This window comes from Scyliorhinus torazame, chromosome 5 (assembly GCF_047496885.1).
Source record: "Scyliorhinus torazame isolate Kashiwa2021f chromosome 5, sScyTor2.1, whole genome shotgun sequence".
NCBI lineage: Eukaryota > Metazoa > Chordata > Chondrichthyes > Carcharhiniformes > Scyliorhinidae > Scyliorhinus > Scyliorhinus torazame.
Window position 1 is genome coordinate 72,745,506 of NC_092711.1, and position 22,053 is coordinate 72,767,558.

The window sequence follows — 22,053 nt, forward strand, 5'->3', positions numbered from 1 at the left end:
CACGAACCAGTCATCCTGCCAACTGAGCTAACCGACCCCCTGATAAATATGTAATAATTGCCATGCTTTTGGGGGGGGGGGGGTCCAAATGGAAACTAAATATCTTCACACTTCCAAACACCCTTTCACTCTGTGATCACCGCGCAATTTGAAGCCAGGTATTAGCAACAAGGCTCAAAGAGCATTAGCCCACTGGAGGCAAAATGATGAGACCTGCCGTCCAGAAGAAAGAAACCCTCTGACCATCCCCACTGACCACCTGTCAGAATGAACAAAATGCAGTCCTGGATGTAGAGCAGAAACAATAACAGCAGAATCCAACTCCTGTAATCGACTGTGAAATTGTTGGTGTCACTGCAAGTCCGATGAAACATGCAATCCCGTCTCACATTGAGAGGTGGACGGCCTCTCCCCAGTGTGAACTCGCTGGTGTCGCTGTAGGGTGGACAATTGAATAAATCCCTTCCCACACTGAGAGCAGGTGAATGGTCTCTCCCCAGTGTGAACTCGCTGGTGTGTCTGCAGGATGGACAACCGAGTGAAGCCCTTCCCACACTGAGAGCAGGTGAATGGCCTCTCCCCACTGTGAACTCGCTGGTGTGTCCGCAGGATGGATAACCGAGTGAAGCCCTTCCCACAGTGAGAGCAGGCGAATGGCCTCTCCCCACTGTGAACTCGCTGGTGTGTCCACAGGGTGGAGGTGAATGGCCTCTCCCCAATGTGAACTTGCTGGTGCGTCTGCAGGGTGGATGAATCACTGAATGCCTTCCCACACTGAGAGCAGGTGAATGGCCTCTCCCCAGTGTGAACTCGCTGATGTCTCCGCAGGGTGGATGAATCACTGAATCCCTTCCCACACTGAGAGCAGGTGAACGGCCTCTCCCCAGTGTGAACTCGCTGATGTGTCCACAGGGTGTATGAATGACTGAATCCCTTCCCACACTGAGAGCAGGTGAACGGCCTCTCCCCAGTGTGAACTCGCTGATGTCTCCGCAGGGTGGATAACTGTGTGAATCCTTTCCCACACAGAAAGCAGGTGAACGGCTTCTCCCCAGTGTGACTGCGTCGATGAATCTCCAGGTGCGATGGGGCTCCGAATCCCTTCCCACAGTCCCCACATTTCCACGGTTTTTCCATGTTTTGGGTCCCCTCCTGCCTGTCCAGGTTCCACAATCAGTTCAGAATAATAGCGTCTCTTCCACTGTGAATGGTGTGATGTTTTTTCAGGCTGTGTAACTGGTTAAAGCTCTTTCCACAGTCAGTTCACTGGAACTCTCACACTCGGGTGTGTGTTGTGTGGGTCTCGGTGCTTTTCCAGTCACACTGATGGTTGAAATCTTTAGCTGACAGTTCAGGCAAGCATTTCTCCTAGTTTCAAAGGCCGATGATATTCAGGTTCCAAGGAATCGCGTGACTCTGTCAGATCGAGACGTAACTTTTGAGATTTCATCTGAAATTCTTCCTCATCTGTAAAAACAATTTACAAAATTCATCACTGTCAGTACAGGATAGAAACACAGAACAGACAATTCCTAGGTGGACGGGTAGGGATGGGGTGGAGGTATGGGCTTAGGTAGGGTGCTATTTCCAAGAGCCGGTGCAGACTTGATGGGCCGAATGGCCTCCTTCTGCACTGTAACTTCTATGATTCTATGATCTACAGGAGGGACATAGAGAACCTAGTGGAGTGATGGTACAACAGCAATCTCTCCCTCAATGTCAGCAAAACTAAAGAGCTGGTCATTGACCTCAGGAAGCAAAGTATCGTACACACCCCTGTCAGCATCAATGCTGCTGAGGTGGAGATGGTTAGCAGCTTCAAATTCCTCGAGGTACACATCACCAAAAATCTGTCCTGGTCCACCCACGTCGGCCCTACCACCAGGAAAGCACAACACCTATACTTCCTCAGGAATCAAAGGAAATTCAGCATGTCCACATTAACTCTCACCAACTTTTACAGATGTACCAGAGAAAGCATCCTATCTGGCTGCATCACAGCCTGGTATGGCAACTGCTCGGCCCAAGACCACAAGAAACATCAGAGTTGTGAACACAGCTCAGTCCATCACACAAACCTGCCTCCCATCCATCAACTCCATCTGCACCTCCCGCTGCCTGGGGAAAGCGGGCAGCATAATCAAAGATCCCGCCCACCTGGCTTACTCACTCTTCCAACTTCTTCCATCAGGCAGAAGATACAAAAGTCAGAGAACATGCACGAACAGACTCAAAAACAGCTTCTTCCCCGTTGTTTCTAGACTCCTAAACAAGCTTCTTATGGACTGACCTGATTAACACCATACCCCTGTAAGCTTCACCCGATGCCGGTGTCCATGTAGTTACATTGTGTACCCTGTGTTGCCCTATTATGTATTTTCTTTTAGTTTAGTTTATTTTCATGTACTTAATGATCTGTTGAGCTGCTCTCAGAAAAATACTTTTAACTGTACCTCGGTACACGTGACAATAAACAAACCCAATCCAATGTATGGAACTGTACGCCAAACAATTCTTTTCATTGTACCTCAGTACATGTGTCAATAAATTTAATATAATATAATCCCCACTCTCTGCTGTCTGTTGGTTAGCCAATCCTCTATCCAAGCTAATATATTACCTCTCAACCCACTGGGATCTTACCTTCATCAAATGTATTCTGGAAATCCAAATATACCTACAGGACCCCCATTATCCATTTGGCTTGTTACATCTTTCACCATTCATATATCACAGAATGGAGGGGAAGGGCATATATCATAATCCTACAAAATAGAATAATATACCCACTCCCCAGAGGTGTTCGGAAAATGAATGCATAAATTGAAAAACAACTCTTTATTTTAAATTTAATACCTTCGTTTATAAATTGAATTGTGTTTGTTTAACTATATTTCCAAAATAACTTACACACCCTCGTATTATTTTTTCTTCTGAGACCATGAACTCTGACAATGATCGGTAAGTGGACCGGGTCCATAAGACATAGGAGCGGAAGTAAGGCCATTCGGCCCATCGAGTCCACTCCACCATTCAATCATGGCTGATTTCAACTCCATTTACCCGCTCTCTCTCCATAGCCCTTAATTCCTCGAGAAATCAAGAATTTATCAACTTCTGTCTTAAAGACACTCAACGTCCCGGCCTCCACCGCCCTCTGTGGCAATGAATTCCACAGACCCACCACTCTGGCTGAAGAAATTTCTCCTCATCTCTGTTCTAAAGTGACTCCCTTTTATTCTAAGGCTGTGCCCCCGGGTCCTAGTCTCCCCTGCTAATGGAAACAACTTCCCTATGTCCACCCTATCTAAGCCATTCATTATCTTGTAAGTTTCTATTACATCTCCCCTGAACCTCCTAAACTCCAATGAATATAATCCCAGGATCCTCAGACGTTCATCGTATGTTAGGCTTACCATTCCTGGGATCATCCATGTGAATCTCCGCTGGTCCCGCTCCAGTGCCAGTATGTCCTTCCTGAGGTGTGAGGCCCAAAATTGCTCACAGTATTCTAAATGGGCCCTAACTAATGCTTTATAAAGCTTCAGAAGTACATCCCTGCTTTTATATTCCAAGCCTCTTGAGATAAATGACAACATTGCATTTGCTTTCTTAATTACAGACTCAACCTGCAAGTTTACCTTTAGAGAAAATCCTTAAAGGATTCACAGAATGGAGGGGAAGGGCATATATCCCTTAAAGGGTCCTTAAAGGACATTTGTTTCCTTCTTTCCGTGTTTGTTTAAGAAACAGAGATTCATATCCTCTCGTTTTGTACCTATTGTGGACGATGTTTCACTTTACAGCTCTGGGTAAATAACGTAAAATTTTGATGCCTAATTTCGAATTCCTACACTGCAGAAGGTGTCCATTGAGTCGGCACCAGTCCTCTGAAAGAGCACCCTACCTAGGCCCACCTCCCCATCCCCGCTTAACCTGTACATCCTTGGATTGTGAGAGGAAACGAAAGCACCCAGAGGAAACCCATGCAGACCCGGGGAGAAAGTGCAAACTCCACAAGTCACCAAAATCCTGGAATCAAACCCAGGTCGCAGGCACTGCGCGGCAGCAGTGCGACCATGCTCACCACTGTCCACCATACTACCTGGGTTCGCAATATTGCTGATTTCCGCTGCAATCGCCAAATCATAGCGAAATAATTAACAATTCCCTGCTTGGTTGGTAGCTATCATGGCGGGGACATTACCCGACACCCCCCGCGGTGGTGAATGTCCTCTGTCCAGAGCACAGGAGAGCAGTGCGCAGGCGCAGGGCCGCCCTGTCTTGGAGCATGCGCAGTGATAGCGATGGGAAGCCTATTGTTTATCGGGTCTCCAAACCGGTGAGGATGCGGAAACGCGGAGGGGGCGATGGAGCCGGCGGGTGGACGGGGAGGGTTTCTAAACACCTGGTGAAGGCATCAAGCCCCGAATCCGAAGCTGCGGGTCCCACATTTGCAGCTCCGGCTCTTTTCCCCGGAGACAGACCCAGGCTTACGGCCGCCATCTTGTTTCAGGGGAGAGAGTGCGCATGCGCACCTGTTTTGTCGAATTCGAAACATGGTGGGCGGGGCTTCAGCGCCTCTGTTTCCAACCAGGTCCTAGTGTCCGGGTAGTGCATTAGACGACAGGTGCTGCTTGCAGCCCAGAGAATTCCATGGGCCATGTATACATTCAGTGTGGGAGGTTGCAGTCCCGATAGTTAGTTACCTGCAAAAGCTACTTCTCAAGTTTTTGTTACACTTCAGCCCCGTGCTCCTAATCTTTGGCTGCCCCGTGTGGAGAGACTGGGTAAGTCAGAGGATCTTCTCCTGGACTTGCTCTTGGGCCTGGTTAAAACAGCAATTTATAGAATTTGGATGATCAGGTCCCATTTGGTGGTGGGGATTACACTGGTTAAATATAAGAAATAGGAGCAGGAGGCAGCCACTACGGCACTACCACTATACCAGTACCACATAGTGGAATTGTCACTGGACTACTAAACCAGAAATCCAGGGTAATGCTTGGGTAAAACCCAGGTTCGAATCCTGCTACTGCAGATGTTGAAATTTGAATTCAATAAGCATCTGGAATTAACAGTCTAATGATGACCATGAAACCATTGTCAACTGTCATTAAAAACTCAACTGATGCGGGGTGGGCTGATTTATTTTCCTTTATGTAAGGGGCGCATGCACCATTTTGGTTTGAGTTGGGGGTTTACCGTTTAGAGGGTTAAAACATTTTGTTTTGTTGGCATGTTGCCCTGTTTTCTTTGTATTATTTTCCTTTTTGCAGTGTTCTGTAAAATTATTGAAAAATCTTGAACAAATACATTTTAAAAAACTGAACTAATTCACTAATGTCCTTGAGAGAAGGAAATCTGCCGTCCTTACTCAGTCTGGCCGACATGTGACTCCAGACCCACAGCAATATAGTAGACTCTTAACTGTCTCGTCCAGGGCAATTAGGGATGGGCAATAAATATGAACGAATAAAAAAAAATCAGTCCATTGAGCCTGCTCCACCTTTGGATAATGTCACTTTACTGCCGCCCCATAAGAGACTTTTGTCCTCTCTTCCAATTGCCTGCCTGTGTCTGGGTAGCTCTGGGGAGGGAGCATGCGGTGTCCACCAGAACAGTTGACACCTTCCACAATCGGTGGATTCCTCAGAGTACAGGGTGTCTCATAGACATTGGTAATAACATTCTGGTTTAGCCAGGAAGATTCGCTTGCTCTTGTTGGGACTTTGTTTCTGATTTTGGTTTATTTTATTATGATTGAGCAACACGTTTGGGAAAACAAGAAAAGAATGAATGTTGCATAGAAACTAGAATTGTTTGTTGTAAATTTCTCTCCTGCACGGACAGCAATGACTTTTGTAAACTCTGATTATAGGATATTAGGAGATGATTTGTGGATGGGGAACTCAAACCAAGCATCACATTAAGATCTGATCATCACTTGATTTCACTCGGAGCTGAATATCATCAAGCTTTGAATGTCAAAAGAGAAATATTTATCTGTTTTGTCTGCGGGAAATGATTTCAAACATCAGTGTGACTGGAAAAGCACCGAGACATACACACACCCAAGTGAGAGTGTTCCGGTAGACCGTTAAGCAGTTACACAGCCTGAACAAACATCACACCATTCACAGTAGGGAGAAACCATACATATATTCTGTGTGTGGGACGAGGCTTCAACTGATCATCCAACCTGGAGAGACATAAATTCATTCGCAATACAAAGAAACCGTGGAAATGTGGGGACTGTGGGAAGGGATCCCTTTGCCTCAATTCCTCCCTCCTGCCTGTTCGCCAGAACCCTTGATTCTCTGAGAGACCAAAATTAAGTCTATTTCAGTCTTAAATATGTTCGACAATGGAAACAGAACATTTAAATTTATAGGACTAAAGGAGGCCTGTTGGCCCATCATATCTGTATCAGACCACCCCCACTTTCTAGCTCTTGATCTGTAACCTTGTAGGTTACAACATGTCAAATTCCTCACTTTAATGATTTATTTTATGGTCACTCTCTACTGCATTACCGCTAAATAATCACAAGAAAGTGAATTGTGAATCACAATGGTGTTTTTTTTACCCAGCATTCCCCACAGTGGTGAATGTCCCCTATCTACACCACAGGAGACCAGTGTACAGGTGCCGTGTCGCCCAGTATTTGGAGCATGCGCTGTGCCAGTCTTGACCATGGATAGGTGTTTATTTGTCACATCTACAGCTGGTCGAAGGAGTGATGGAGCTGGCGGCTGGATGGGGAGGATTTGAAAACACAGAGAGAGAGATAGAGAGAAAAAAAAAGCCCGGGAGGCTTGGAGAAACCACCTTAACAATTGCTCATTTAATCTCCACACAGTCACTTCTGGAACAAGGTTAACGTTGGTTATTCCGTCTGGTCCATCAAGGTGATCCAGATTCATAGAGAATTAGTTTGGTTCAATAGATCATTGGTTTGCTTCAAAATCATAAGTGTGGCAGGTTCAGAATTGTGATGATGCTACAAATATAATAAGTAATTAGGATTCATCACATAGTTGTAGACAGCCATTAAATAAAAGTATAAAATAATAAAAGTATTGCACATTATGATCATTTCATCAGACAAATAATTACAATAGGTTACAAAAAGCAGGAGCCCTTAACCAGCAGAATAGAAATGATTCTCTGCAATCTGCATTTTGTATTAAATCCACAGATCATATGTTGTCAGCATGAGTTCATTAAATTCTCAATCATTTACATACTGTCTGTGAGCTTTATAAAGTAGGTCATTGCACTGCCTTGTAGTCTATTTGTTCTATATCTTATTTGTGGAATAGAGTCCTTTCTCCTGAATTTCAATCCACATTTATATTTATGTGGTTGTGACAAGAGATCATAGATTTAAGTGTTTTCCAGTGAAGTCTAATAGAAAGTTTTCTAACTTGCTGGGAACACATATTCAGATGATTGATTGTGAAACGTTTCAACAGGATTCATGAATGAAGTGAATTATCAAACATGATTCTATCTCTATTTGTACAAATTTGTTAAAGGGATGCAGGAAAATATATCCAACACTTTATCTGTATTTCAGCCCAGTGCGGAGGGAGAGTGTGTGGGACGGGGATCTGCAGCTGTAGTGGAATAAGAGGGAAAAAATGGTCCCTAGAAACGAGAATTATCTGTTCTGCATTTCTGTCCTCTACTTACAGTGATGACTTTGGTAATCTCCTTTTACAGAGCATGAGAAGGTGAGGATTTGCAGACGAGGATTTGCAGATGAGGAAAGCAAACATCATGTCAAGATCTGGCAGAGTCATTCGATTCATCAGGACTTGAATATCATTGGCCTTTGCATGTCGAAGGAGAAATGTTCGTCTGTTCTGCCTGTGGGAAAAGATTTCAAACATCAGTGTGACTGGAAAAACACCGAGACACACACACAGCCGAGTGAGCGTGTTCCAGTGAACTGACTGTGGAAACATCAGTGTGACTGGAAAAGCCCCGAGACCCACACAACACACATCCGAGTGAGAGAGTACCAGTGAACTGACTGTGGAAAGAGCTTTAACCAAATACACAGCCTGAAGAAACATCACACCATTTACAGCGAGGAGAAACCGTTCACATGTTCTGTGTCCGATCAAGATGGGCAACTGATCATCCAACCTGGAGACACAAGGACACTGGCACCATGGAGAAACCTTGGAAATGTGGGGACTGTGGGAAGGGATTCAGTTACCCATCCCAGCTGGAGAGCCATCGGCGCAGTCACACTGGGGAGAGACCGTTCAGGTGCTCCATGTGTGGGAAGGAATTCGCAAAGTCATCCAGCCTGGGGTCACACCAGAGAGTTCACAGTGACGAGAGACCTTTTAAATGCTTTTACTGTGGGGATTGCTTTAAAACCTCTCCAGATCTAATTAAACACCAGCTTGTTCACACTGACAAGAGACCATTCAGTTGCTCTCATTGTGAGAAGAAATTTAGACAATCATCTCACCTTATTCAACACCAGCGAATTCATACTGGGGAAAGGATATTCACCTGCTCCGTGTGTGGGAAACAATTCACTCAATCATCCAATCTCCAGACACACCAACGCACTCACAGTGGGGAGAAACCATTCACCTGCCCCGAGTGTGGGAAGGGATTCAATCGATCATCCAACCTGCTGAGACACCAGCGGGTTCATGTGTGACTCCAGGGATTGGATGTTATTGTTAATCACGTCCTTTGTTTATTTCTGCTCAAGTTAATAACCCCTATAACTAGGCTGGAGTTTGATGTTCTCCACAGGACAGGTGATGTGCTAGGATTGCAGTATGTGGGCGTTTTTGGAGAACGTTACAATCCTGGGCAATCATATCTGAGGAGTGTCTGCAACTTGCAGAACCTGGGCTCAGGGGTATTGAGCTGGAGTCTGAGCTGCTGACATTGTGGGGCATCAAGGAGAGGGAAAGTCACCTGGACACTTCCCCAAGGCTCAGTAGAAATTTGCAGAGGGTGGGGGACTCAATTTTCTGCATCAATCGACAGTTTGAAATGTGTGGGGGTAAGTGAGGAACGATCAGTGAGCTGCAGCTGTCTGACAGCGCGGTATATTACTGCAGGCTGAGAGACTCAGTGACAGGAACCAGTGGGAACCTCATACAAAAACACTGTTGCAGTGGGACATGAGCTCTGAAGAGAGAAGTCAGATTTCATGCACTGCCCGTATATTTTTCTGCTCTATTTGATATACCACTGATAGAGGATAACAAGAATAAATCTTACCCTTTTTATGTCCCCAGTGGAAGGTTAATCAGAACCCACCCTGTCACCAAGCTGAATCTAATTCATGACAGTGAATGAAATATGGGCAGCACGGTAGCACAGTGGTTAGCACTGTTGCTTCACAGCACCAGGGCCCCGGGTTCGATTCCAGGCTTGGTCACTGTCTGTGCGGAATCTGCACGTTCTCCCCGTGGGTTTCCTCCGGGTGCTCCGGTTTCCTCCCACAAGTTCCGAAAGACATGCTTACTAGGTGATTTAGACATTCGGAATTCTGCCTCAGTGTACCTGAACAGGCACCAGGGTGTGGTGACTAGGGACTTTTCACAGTAAATTCATCGCAGTGTTAATATAAGCCTACTTGTAACATTAATAAAGATTATTATTAAACAGGACATCATCTACATTCAACACCTGTTTTTGAGATGATTTATTTCAAATCAATTAAAGATCAAACTGTCTCTCGGATCAATGAGATCGCTGTCATTATTTCATTCCAATTAATTGGTTACATCAGTGATATTGTGATTCTAATCAACCTTTACAACAACATTGCTGTTGACCAATGTGTGCAAATTGTCCTCCCATCAGTTCCAGCACCTGCAGGAAGTCACAATATTTCATTGCAACTTGGCTGCAAGGGTTAGCCCTGAGCCTGGTGGTAGCTTCACTCATGATACCCAGTTACATGTGAGGTAGAAATGGGCCGGGAATAGAAGAAAAATATTGTGGATGCTAGAAATCTGAAATTAAAAAATGCTGGATAAACTCAGCAAGTCTCGCATCACTTGTGAAGAAACCGTTGACATTTGGTTGCTCGACGTGCCCCTAACAAAGATGGGGGAGACGTGAGCGATGTCTGCATTTCGCCGAGGACGTCCGGACAGCAGCGCATGCGCATTGCAGCGGGTGTGGTTTGTTGACGGAAGCGCGCGGATTATTCCCCGGATCAGATTTGAGGGGGGACGGTTAACGGTCGCCGGCGTTGCCATGGCTGCGGGGCGGCGCTCGCCAACCGCGCGCGCTGGCAGAAGTGGACCCTCGAGCTCAACCCGAGCGGCAGCCGCAGGTGCAGAGGCCGCGCTGGAGCCTGGGGCTCGAGTAGGAGGCGCAGGCCGGGCCAGCCTGCTCTCTCGCATGGAGGGCACCGCACACTGACCCGGGGATGTGGGCATCAACCTAAAACTTTCCGCCCCTCACTTGGCCCCTTGGCAGAAAGCAGCTTCTCAAATCTCCCAGAAACCACTCCGACTCCACTTGGCTTCTTTTCCCGGGGTCACGACCCTGCGACGCCATCTTGGTTTCAGCCCCCCACCTGAGTGTTGGCTGGAGGAACGATTGCTCGTTTCTGGGGCCGGGTGCTGCAGTGGGTCTCTCTCGACATTCAACATCGTTCACTTTCAAGCAAAAATTCATTGCCTCCGGTGACTCGGTGCAATCGCCTTTTAACGGAGGACTGGACAAGGGGATTGGCACCCTGATTGTCAGTTGACTCCAATGCACTTTGTGGCTGTCCAATCCCATGGCAGTTTGGTGCATGCAGTGTGCCCTAGGCTTGCTCATGGTTTAGTTCATGCTGGCAGTATTGCCACCACAGTGGGATCCCTGATGGAGAGACTCCCTCTTTTAAGAGGGTCCTGAAGGGCTTGCTGAGGTGACCCAATTTGTGTTCTCTGTTTCTCACAGGAGCCATGATCAACAGTATGGCCAGGGCGACTTCATGAGCCCAGTCGCATATTCAGACAAACAGCTTCCAGACATCCGCGTCCAAGAAACAGACCGGATCCTGGTTGAGAAAGTAAGTTGGATTTGAATGTGTCCTCGTTGTCCAGCTGGCCAGGCTTGGTTTGTCAACAGTGGTAAACTGGGTTGGTGAACCGCTGCACCCCATGTACTAAAGGAACCTTTTGTGGTGTTAACCGTCATCCTTATTTCCAGCCCTGGGTGTAAGATCAGTACGTGACCTTCCCCAACCTGGCTCCCTTTACTGATGCCCTGCTCACTTTCTGTTTTCAGCTCTGCTGGGACATCGCCTTTGGCCCATTGAAGCAGCTGCCCATGAATCTGTTCATTATGTACACAGCCGGCAACAACATCTCCATCTTCCCTATCATGATGGTTTGCATGATGGCCTGGAGACCTATACACGCACTGATGTCCATGTCGCCAAGTGAGTATTGTATTGATTCTGCAGCTGAGAAACAGCTTTTAACTGGCATCATTTGAATGGGACTTAGAACAGAGAGCTGGGTGAATAAGGGAGTTCAGGAAGGACAGGGAAGAGGAGCTCTTTTACTCTCCAGCTTTCTCAGCCTTGAAGAAGTGGTCTTACTCTGCTACAGGAGAAGAAGTTAGTTTGTTGATGAGTAACTGCCAAGTGACATGGGGTTATTCTATTTCTATGGCTCAAAATACTATAGCAACTGGTTCTCAGGTTGATAAAATATATAAAAACAAAAGTAAAACATATTAGGGGTGGCAAAGTAGGTTTCTACCTTCATTGTACAGATATCCCCCTGGGGGAGATGGGTTAATTGAAGACACCAGTCAGTGTACAGATATCTCCCTGAGATTTCTCTTGGTGTCCAACAATCCATTGATCTCAGCCTGGAATATAATCAGTGATTGAACATCCACAACTCTCTGGGTTAGAGACAACTCATGGGGTGAGGAAATTCCTCTTCAGCTCAGTCCGAACTAGCTGCCCCCCTGAGGCTATGTCTCTGTGTTCCGGATTCTGCAGCCAGAGGAAACCGTGTCTCCGCATCTCCCTGTCAAACCCTCTTTACAATTATATCTGTTTCAATCAGATCAACTCTCAGTCTCGTAAACCCAAGAGAGTAAAGGCCCATTCTTCCCAATCTCTCCTCGTTGGACAATCCTGTCATCCCAGGAACCAATCTGGTGAGTCTTTGTTACCCTCTCTCCTTGACAATTCTGTAGATAAGGAGACCCAAACTGCATGTTATTCCTCCTGTGTTTGACCAAAACTCTGTACAATTGCAGAAAGATTTCCTCACTCAAACTCCAGTGAATCATAGAAACCCTACAGTGCAGAAAGAGGCAATTTGGCCCATCGAGTCTGCACCAACCATTTGAAAGGCCACTATACAGAGACCCAATTCCCTCCCTGTCCCTGTACCCCCACCTTACCTTTGGACACTTAAGGGGCAATTTATCATGGCCAATCCACCTAACCTGTACATCTTTGGACTGTGGGAGGAAACCAGAGAACCCGGAGGAAACTCAGGCTGACACAGGGTGAATGTGCAGGCTCAGCACGGACAGTCACCCAAAGCTGTAATCAAACCCCGGTCCCTGGCGCCATCCCTCGGTGAAGGCTAACGGAACATCTGCCTTCCTAATTTCTTGCTGTATCTCCATGCTGTCTGTTTGTGATTTGAGTACAAGGATCCCCCAATTCTCTATGAACATTTCACAGTCTCTCCCCTGTTCCTGATCTTTCTGTTTTTTTATTCTCACTCCCAGTCTTTAAGGTCCTGGGGAATTCGACTCAGCACTGGCTGCAGCGTCTGCTCTACTTCATCGGCAACCTGCTGGGGTTGGCCCTAGCCGTCTACAAGTGCCAGGCGATGGGGCTGCTGCCCACACACTCCTCCGACTGGCTGGCATTCCTCCAGCCGCCCCAGGTAAGATCTGAACTCGGAATGTGAGGGGGAGCCAAGAAAATAGGAAGAGGAGGAGACCGGTCAGTGCTCTGGAGCCTGAGCAATGGGCCCAACATTCCCTGCAGTTTAGATGCTCCGATTGAAAGGTGTGAAATTCTGAGGAGACTCCATAAGGTTGATGCGGAGAGGCTAATTCCCAGAGAGTCAGGGACACGGGGCCAGTCTCGATAAGGGGCGGCCATTTTGGACTGAGATGAGGGAGAATTTCTTCACCCAGAGGGTTTGTGAATCTTTGGCATTCTCTATCCCAGGGAATGCTGGATGTTCTGTCATTGAGTGCGTTCAAGGCTGAGGTGGAGATATCCTTGGGAATTGAGGGGTGGGGAAGAGTGGAGTTGAGGTCGATGATCAGCCGTGATCTTGCTGAATAGTGGAGCAGGCTCGCCAGGAACTATTCCCACTCCTATTCCTGACGTTCCCCTCTTTTCACAGAGAGTGGAGTACACGGGCGGGGGGCTGGTCCTGTGATGGTCCCACTCTCCTCCCATCGCTCGGAGAGACAACGCCCGAGGATGATCGACACTGGACTGAATCTGTTTCCGCCTGGTTAACGTCTGACCAGGCCGGCTCCAGGTAACTTGCCCTCCCATCGCTCGGAGAGACAACGCCCGAGGGTGATAACACTGGACTGAATCTGCTTCCGCCTGGTTAACGTCGGACCAGGCAGGCTCCAGGTAACCTGCTCTCCCATCGCATGCCCCCCCCACCCAACACACACACAAAGAGACAGACAGCTGGCCCGTGTACACATGACCACAGGAATGGCCGGAGATGTTGGCAGCAACGACTGTGCATTTTGTCACTGGGTATTCATTCATTGATTCTTCAACTCCCTTTGCTGAGCCACGAATGAAGGATGTGTTGGGGCTGACGATGGGACGGGAGGCGCCTGAATCAGTCATTCCCGGATGATCCCGGTGGGTCTTGCTCTCCATCTGTCCCTGTCCACCCCCTCAAGCGAATGTAAAATATAAACAGCAACAGCAGGATGGGGAGGGAAGTTCTCTCCAGTGTCCCTCAAACCCCCACTGAAATTAGGTTCCTGACCCTGTGTTGCATAACACTTTGTGGGATCTTACTGTGCATGTGGCAGTCGCCGTCTCCTCCCACAGAACGGCAGGGGCTGCACTGCAGGAGTGACCCATCAAAAGGAAGAGATCGTCTTCCTCCTGTGCCTTTTCAGACTGGCCCAGACCTTTCAATCAACACGGCAGCTTTTTGTATTTGAAACACGTTCACTGTTTTCACGTGGGAAACTCGGCAGGGACTGCACAGCAAGATCCCACAAACACTCCGATTACCACCAGATACCACGTCAGGCTGTGTGAAGGATAATACTGCCGCTCGGACACCAGGCTGGGAAAGGAGTGGTCTGGGTAGGTGCTGCCTTCCTTCTCTTCATCAAATTGGCCTCAGGATCTTGTACATCCTGAGGGGGCACAATGTGACAGGGACCCTGGTTTTATGTTCCACAGTACTGACAAGAGGCACGTTATTGAATATTTAGTGCTTGTGTATCTGTGAGCGGGCACACATACGTGCGTGTCTATGTGCCTGTGGGTGGGTGTGTGGGGTGTGTGTGTGCGCGGTGCGTGCGAGTGCACCTATGCATGTTGCGTGTGTGTGAGGGCGGCTAAGCGCGTGTGCGAGGATGCCTACGTATGAGTACATGTGTGCCAATGGATGTGTTTCTGGTCTTTCAACTGCCCTTCCCAGGTTCCAGAAAAGATTTGCTCCAAAGTCAGTCTGGGCATTGTACCTGAATGTGTTCCACTCTGATACTCTGCACTGTCACTGAGCTTCCCTGTTAACCTCCTCTGGTGTGTGAAGTGGCTGCAGCATCTCCAGGGGTTTCTGTCAATCTGGACATTATACCTGAATGTGTTCCACTCTGGTACTCTGCACTGTCACTGAGCTTCCCCATTAACCTCCTCTGGTGTGTGAAGTGACTGCAGCATCTCCAGGAGTTTATGACAGGTCTCGACAATCTGCTTTCACTTCATTTAATGTTTGTGTTTGAATTGTTCCTCTACTGTTGCTGGGGTCCTAATGGTCAGGGCGCACCCCTGACCCCTCCCAACTCTGAGACTGTGCCCGATACAGGAGTGGACCGAGGAGGCTGGATGCGAATCGATAACCTTGAGGTGAGTGGAGAAATATTCAGTCAGTGCGAGTTTGGCTGTGCTGTAAAGAAGCTGCAATGTCTTTTCAATGATCCTGTAACTGTGGAAATAAAGAATCTTGGCAAAACTGGGCCTCTGTGAAATGACAGCAAAGGAAAACGAGTCTCAGATTTCATAGACTCCACCAGCTCAAAGCTCTCCTGCTCCTTAATAGGTTTCATTTTTAACTCTGCAACAGCCTCGCCTCCTCTGTCCCAGACTTCATGCTGCTGTCTCAGTAAATGGAATGACTGAGTGATCCACACTCAGCTGGTGAACGCTCTCTGTCTCTCTCTCTCTTTCCCTGTTGTGCTGGTACCCATGAATTTCAGGCTGATCACTGAATTCCTATCTACAGTCAACAAGAACTTGATATTTATTGCACCTTCAATACAGTAAAAATCATTTACCATTGGAGCTGCTTTCACCAGATATTCTTGTGTTCCAGATCACCAGAATTCACTGAGTAAAATCATCTCTACTCATGTCCACCCTGGCTGTTATGACAAATATTTTAAAGCTGTCTTCTGTTGTTACCAACCACCCTGCCAATGGAAACAACTTCTCTCTCTATGTTGATGAAAACGCCTCAAATATTTCAGTCTCTCTTTCCTTCACCTTCTCTGATACTGGGAGAACAATCCCGGCTTTGCAGGTCTCTTCACAGAACAGAAACCTCTCATCACTGATACTATTCTAGCAAGGCTTCCCTGTACCCTCTCCAATTCCTTGCTATCTTTCCTAAGCTGTGGTAACACAATATTTCAGATGTGGATTAGCCAATGATTTAGAAAGATTCAGTATAACGTGTTTTTCCACTCTCTTCCTCCAATAAACCGAAGACCCAATTAGGATGTTTTGACCAAGTTGATCGACCAGAAGGCCTTTAACAAGGTGCCGCATATGAGACGATTAAATAAGTTGTTAAAAATCAATTTAGAGTACCCAATTATTTTTATTTTCCAATTGAGGGGCAATTTAGTGTGGCCAATCCACCTAACCTGCACATATTTGGGTTGTGGGGGTGAAACCTACGCAGACATGGGGAAAATGTGCAAACTCCACACGGACTGTGACCCAGGGCCGGGATTCAAATCCAGGTCCTCCACGCCACAGTCCCAGTGCTATCCACTGCGCCACATGCCGTCCTACTTTTAAATAAGTTAAGGGTATGATCCTGGCGTGGACAGAGGATTGGCTGACTGGCAGAAGGCAGAGAGTGGGGATAAAGGGTCAGTATGTAAGCCAGTGACTCGTGGTGTCCCTCAGGGGTCGGTGCTGGGACCACAACTTTTCAGAATATACATGAATGATCTGAAGGCACTTTTGCTAAGTTTGCAGATGATACAAAGATCTGCAGAGGGACAGGTAGTATTGAGGAAGCAGGTGGGCTGCAGAAGGACTTGGACAGGCTAGGAGAGTGGGCAAAGAAGTGGCAGATGGAATACAACGTGGAAAAATGTGAGGTTATGCACATTGGAAGGAGGAATGGAATCATAGACTATTTACTAAATGGGGAAGTGCTTAGGAAATCAGAAGCATAAAGGGTCTTGGGAGTCTTTGTTCAAGATTTTCTTAAGGTGAATGTGCAGGGTCAGTCGGCAGTTAGGAAGGCAAATGCAATGTTAGCATTCATGTCGAGAGGGTGAGAATACAAGAGCAGGGATATACTTCTGAGACTATATAAGGCTCTGATCAGACCCCATTTGGAGTATTGTGAGCAGTTTTGGGCCCCGTATCGAAGGAAGGATGAACTGGGCTTGGAAAGGGTCCAGAGGAGGTTCACGAGTGATTCCTGGAATGAACAGCTTGTCGTATGAGGAGCGATTGAGGACTCTGGGTCTGTACTCATTGGAGTTTAGAAGGATGAGGGGGTATCTTATTGAAACTTACGGGATACTGTGAGGCCTGGATAGAGTGGATGTTTCCACTTGTAGGAAAACTAGAACCAGAGAACACAATCTCAGACGAAAGGGACTATCCTTTAACACAGGAGATGAGGAATTTCTTCAGCCAGAGGGTGGTGAATCTCTGGAACTCTTTGCTGCAGAAGGTTGTGGAGGCCAAATCACTGAGTGTCTTTGAGACAGAGATAGATAGGTTTTTAATCAATTAGGGGATCAGGGGTTATGGCGAGATTGCAGGAGAATGGGGATATCAAAATATTAGCCATGATTGAATGGCAGAGCAGACTCGATGGGCCGAGTGGCCTAATTCTGCTCATGTGTCTTATGGTCTTATGGACCTGTCCTGTTGCATTGAAATATTTGTTTATATTCACTCCCGGGTCACTCTACCTGCATTCTGTTTAAAATTGTACTGTTTAGTTTACTTTGCCTCTCATCATTCTTCCTTCCAAATACATCCTTTTTTGAAAAATGTTTTGAAATATTTAAAAAAAAAAAAATTTAGAGTACCCAATTCATTTTTTCCAATTAAGGGAAATTTAGCGTGGCCAATCCATCTACCCTGCATATCTTTGGGTTGTGGGGGCGAAACCCACACAAACACGGGGAGAATGTGCAAACTCCACACTGACAGTGACCCTGAGCCGGGACTGAACCTGGGACCTCGGTGCCGTGAGGCAGCAGAACTAACCACTGCACCACCATGCTGACTCATTCCAAATACATCCTTGATTTGAATCACTTTGGGATGTTGTGAGCTTGTAAAAGATGCAAAATGAACACCAGTATTTTCTATCACATTTACAGCTGACTTAAGTTGGAGATTTTGCTCTGGAACGTTTAAATGAGAGACAGTCAAAATTTAACTATTTTACTGCAGAATGAGTTGGTTATAAATACAAGGTTCTTTAGTGCAGCCTTGGCAAACTGAGTGTAACCCCGAGAGTCTGGTGAGTGGGGGAATTCGGTGAAGGAGGTGTTTGCTCCCTTTTTTTTACCTTTTTCGCCCTGTACAAATTGGTTCTTACTGGGAAATCATTTGCAATTTGTTGAGTATTTGGTAAGTTGTTCAGGTCTACTCTATTCCTAAGGTTCAGCAGGGAGTCAGTGAATTCAGAGGAATGAACCCAGACAGCAGTTCTTAAAGGTTCACTGCAGCCCTGGCAGCTCCATTCTCACCTCAGTAGAGTTCAGCAACTGCAGACACTATTTACACCGGAGTTCTCCTGGTGCAGCGGGAGCAACATTTTGCTTGAACACCACCAAAACAACCTGATTAATCAGATCACTCGTCAGATGCTGGTTGTGGAGTCTTCCAGCCAGCACAGGGCGAGTAAGTGAGCAGGACCTGACGTGAGAGAGCACACGGGCAGTAGAGATGTAGACGCTGACACGTTCTGGTCGGGGGAAGTGTGGACTGAATGTGAGGTTGACCGGGAATTTTAATAGGGGAATGGATGTGGGTTCAGCAGCAGCCGAGCTGGGGTGGGTACAGGCGCCATTATGGATTTTGAAATATCTGGTATGAGTGATGGTGTGAATATGTGGTCAGAATCTCATCTAGCGTGGTGGCACAGTGGTTAGCACTGCTGCCTCATAGCACCAGAACCTGGGTTCAATTCCAGCCTTGGGTGACTGTCTGTGTGGAGTTTACACATCCTTTCCGTGTCTGCGTGGACTTCCTCCTGGTGCTCTGGTTTCCTCCCACAGTCCACAAACGTGCAGGTTAGGTGGATTGGCCATGCTAAATTACCCCTTAGGTCAAAAGATGTGCAGGTTAGATGGTTTCGCGGATAGGGCGGGGCAGTGGGCATAGGTAGGGTGCCCTTTTCAAGGGTCAGTGTAGACTTGAAGGGCCAAATGGCCTCCTTCTGCACTGCAGAGATTCAATGATTGTGCAGAGTGTGGTTCAGCCTCAGACAGTTCCCAGGGAGAGGGATGGACTTGGGAGTTAGAGTACGGAATTTCTTTTTTAAAAAAAAAATAAATTTAGAGGACCCAATTCATTTTTTCCAATTAAGGGGCAATTTAGCGTGGCCAATACATCTACTATGCACATCTTTGGGTTGTGGGTGTGAAACCCACGCAGACATGGGGAGAATGTGCAAACTCCACACGGACAGTGACCCAGAGCCGGGATCGAACCTGGGACCTCGGCGTTGTGAGGCAGCAATGCCAACCACTCTGCCACCGTGCTGCCCTGAGAACGGAATTTCTAATGGTGACCGAACACCAGTCAGCTTTGGTCTTCCCAATTATTAATTGGAGGAAATTTCTGCTCATCCAGTACTGGATGTGGGAGAAGCAGTTTGATAATTTAGTAACAGTGGAGCAATGGAGAGGGATGGGGGTGAGGTAGAGCTGGTTGTTGTCAGTGTACTAACACGGTGCTTTGAGATAATGTCACCTTGTGGCAGCGTGTAGATGAGAAATAGGAGGGGCCGAGGACCGATGCTTGGGGGACACAGAGCACAAGGACTTGGAGAGGAAAGTGATACGAGATGGACGGTACTTTGCAACGACAGTAGGAAAAGTTTTTCTTTTTTAAGAGGATAGGTGATGATGGTGGATTTAAAGGTGAGTGACAGAGAGAGAGAAATGTTAACAATATCAGCTAACACGGAGAAGCTAACATGGTCAGGATGTTTAGTGCGAATGGAGTCTAAGGAGCAGAAGGCAGATCTCTGACAAGATCAGCTCTGAGGAAGATTGAAGGTAGGAGTGAAAGTGGAGAAAGATGCAGGTTCAGGGCTCAGACTTAGAGAAATGGTTTGGTCTGGTGGGTTAGTGGGAGGGAGGGAAGCAGCAGAGGCAGCTGATCTGATTGTCTCAATCTCAGTGACAAAGAAGCTCCATCAGCTCCTCACACTTGTTATTGGAGGGGAGTTGAGGATGGAGGAGACTGGGGAACCCTTCAAAGGGAATTAATCTGTTATAGATATTTTAAAAATTACCACCCTGTGTTTAACATAAAAGGAGGTTTATTTGACTTTTATGTGAAATGTTAACCATTATAACTGGAGTTTATTAACACCAGCAGAAACAGATCCAATGAATATGGTTCACTCCCGGATACAATTAACAGAACAATTCAATCACAGTCACTTGTGAAGTTGCTGGTGTAGCAGCAGGTTGGCTGACTGTGTGAATCCCTTCCCACACCCAGGGCAGGTGAACGGTCTTTCCCCAGTGTGAATGCGCCGATGTGTTACCAGATGCGATGATTGAGTGAATCCTTTGCCACACTCTGAGCAGGTGAATGGCCTCTCCCCAGTGTGAACTCGCTGATGTGTCAGTAGGTGGGATGACCGAGTGAATCCCTTCCCACACTTGGAGCAGGTGAACGGCCTCTCTCCACTGTGGATGCGCTGATGTTCCAGCAGGGTGGATAACCGAGTAAATCCCTTCCCACACTCAGAGCAGTTGAAGGGTCTCTCCCCAGTGTGAACTCGCTGATGTACAATCAGATCAGATGATCGCCTGAACCCAGTCCCACAGTGAGAGCATCTGAACGGCCTCTCCCCAGTGTGAACACGTTGATGAAACATCAGTTCCCAGGAACTTGTATAGCCTTTCTCACAGTCCTGACATTTAAAAGGTCTCTCCCCGGTGTGAATTCGCTGGTGTGTCCGCAGGTGGGATGAGTGAGCAAATCCTTTCCCACACATGAAGCAGATGAATGGCCTCTCCCCAGTGTGAATTCGCTGGTGGACAGTGAGGACAGATAATGTCTTGAAACCAGTCTCGCAGTGAGAGCATTTGAACGGTCTCTCGTCACTGTGAACACGTTGATGACCAGTCAGTTCCCGGGAACTTTTATGATACTTCCCACAGACTGGACATTTAAAAGGTCTCTCGTCTGTGTGAACTTGTCGGTGTTGCAGCAGAGAGGATGAACAAGTGAATCCCTTCCCACACTCAGAGCAGGTGAACGGTCTCTCCCCACTGTGACTGCGCTGATGATTCCCCAACTCAGATGGGTAATTAAAGCCCTTCCCACAGTCTCCGCATTTCCAAGGCTTCTCACTGTGGTGACGGTAGTTATGTTTTGTCAGACCAGATGAGGGACTAAAGTCTTGTCCATACACAGAACATGTGTCCGGTTTCTTTTCACTGTGAACGGCGCATTTTCCTTCCATGTTTCAAATATGGTAGTATACAGGTTACAATAAACTGGTTTCAGTTTCCCGACTGCAAATCCTCCCCTTCTAATATCCTGTGAAATTGATTTAAAACAGAAAAGATGGAGTGAGAGAGAAGCAATAAAAACACAACGGTAGGTTGTGAAATTGAGCTGAATGAATCTGGACATTTGTGGGGCTGGCACTTGGAAAAAGTGACCATGAATGAACTGGTTCATATAGAACATAGAACAATACAGCGCAGTACAGGCCCTTCGGCCCACGATGTTGCACCGAAACAAAAGCCATCTAACCTACACTATACCATTATCATCCATATGTTTATCCAATAAACTTTTAAATGCCCTCAATGTTGGCGAGTTCACTACTGTAGCAGGTAGGGCATTCCACGGCCTCACTACTCTTTGTGTAAAGAACCTACCTCTGACCTCTGTCCTATATCTATTACCCCTCAGTTTAAAGTTATGTCCCCTCGTGCCAGCCATTTCCATCCGCGGGAGAAGGCTCTCACTGTCCACCCGATCCAACCCCCTAATCATTTTGTATGCCTCTATTAAGTCTCCTCTTAACCTTCTCTCCAACGAAAACAACCTCAAGTCCATCAGCCTTTCCTCATAAGATTTTCCCTCCATACCAGGCAACATCCTGGTAAATCTCCTCTGCACCCGCTCCAAAGCCTCCACGTCCTTCCTATAATGCGGTGACCAGAACTGTACGCAATACTCCAAATGCGGCCGTACCAGAGTTCTGTACAGCTGCAACATGACCTCCTGACTCCGGAACTCAATCCCTCTACCAATAAAGGCCAACACTCCATAGGCCTTCTTCACCACCCTATCAACCTGGGTGGCAACTTTCAGGGATCTATGTACATGGACACCTAGATCCCTCT

The 22,053-nt window shown here is 47.0% G+C and overlaps 3 protein-coding genes and 1 long non-coding RNA gene across 8 annotated transcripts in view; 2 read left to right on the plus strand and 2 right to left on the minus strand.

Annotated features, from left to right (window-relative positions):
- The window catches only part of LOC140422612 (uncharacterized), a 124,399-nt gene that overhangs the window by 85,062 nt on the left and 17,284 nt on the right, over positions 1-22,053 (minus strand). The gene's annotated exons all lie outside the window — the stretch shown is intronic.
- The window catches only part of LOC140418415 (uncharacterized), a 38,850-nt gene that overhangs the window by 14,183 nt on the left and 2,614 nt on the right, over positions 1-22,053 (minus strand). Inside the window, exons 2-4 of one of the 3 annotated variants that reach the window (XM_072501885.1) lie at positions 20,232-21,235; positions 15,932-15,934; positions 766-1,074 (exon numbers count right to left, since the gene is read on the minus strand). In XM_072501885.1, the coding sequence (XP_072357986.1) occupies positions 766-1,074; positions 15,932-15,934; positions 20,232-21,158 (1,239 nt within the window). In that variant the 5' untranslated portion in view covers positions 21,159-21,235. Of the gene's footprint in view, positions 1-765; positions 1,075-6,823; positions 7,004-7,698; positions 7,876-15,931; positions 15,935-19,982; positions 21,236-22,053 lie in introns of those variants that run through there. The other 2 variants (XR_011945022.1, XM_072501884.1) reach the window with 2 other exon arrangements.
- On the plus strand, positions 4,288-9,729 carry LOC140418420 (uncharacterized). Of its 2 annotated transcripts, none has more exons than XR_011945024.1 (2): positions 4,288-4,342; positions 7,729-9,729. It is a non-coding gene; the product is annotated as an uncharacterized lncRNA (long non-coding RNA). The 2 variants fall into 2 exon arrangements; XR_011945023.1 differs by lacking the exon at positions 4,288-4,342 and adding an exon at positions 4,352-4,790.
- On the plus strand, positions 10,181-15,200 carry LOC140418418 (ER membrane protein complex subunit 4-like). Of its 2 annotated transcripts, XM_072501891.1 has the most exons (5): positions 10,181-10,330; positions 10,948-11,059; positions 11,278-11,431; positions 12,751-12,911; positions 13,383-15,200. In XM_072501891.1, exons 2-5 carry the CDS (start codon positions 10,982-10,984, stop codon positions 13,416-13,418), a joined length of 429 nt encoding a protein of 142 aa, XP_072357992.1. In that variant the 5' UTR covers positions 10,181-10,330; positions 10,948-10,981; the 3' UTR covers positions 13,419-15,200. The 2 variants fall into 2 exon arrangements, with proteins under 2 accessions (XP_072357992.1, XP_072357993.1); XM_072501892.1 differs by having other exon boundaries at positions 10,197-11,059.

Bases quoted from the DNA above. Each gene is read 5' to 3' on its own strand.
- LOC140418418 (XM_072501891.1), top strand. From the start codon at position 10,982: ATGAGCCCAGTCGCATATTCAGACAAACAGCTTCCAGACATCCGCGTC. The intron at 11,432-12,750 runs GTGAGTATTGTA...TCTCACTCCCAG, and splicing joins ACTGATGTCCATGTCGCCAA to TCTTTAAGGTCCTGGGGAAT. The intron at 12,912-13,382 runs GTAAGATCTGAA...CTCTTTTCACAG, and splicing joins CATTCCTCCAGCCGCCCCAG to AGAGTGGAGTACACGGGCGG.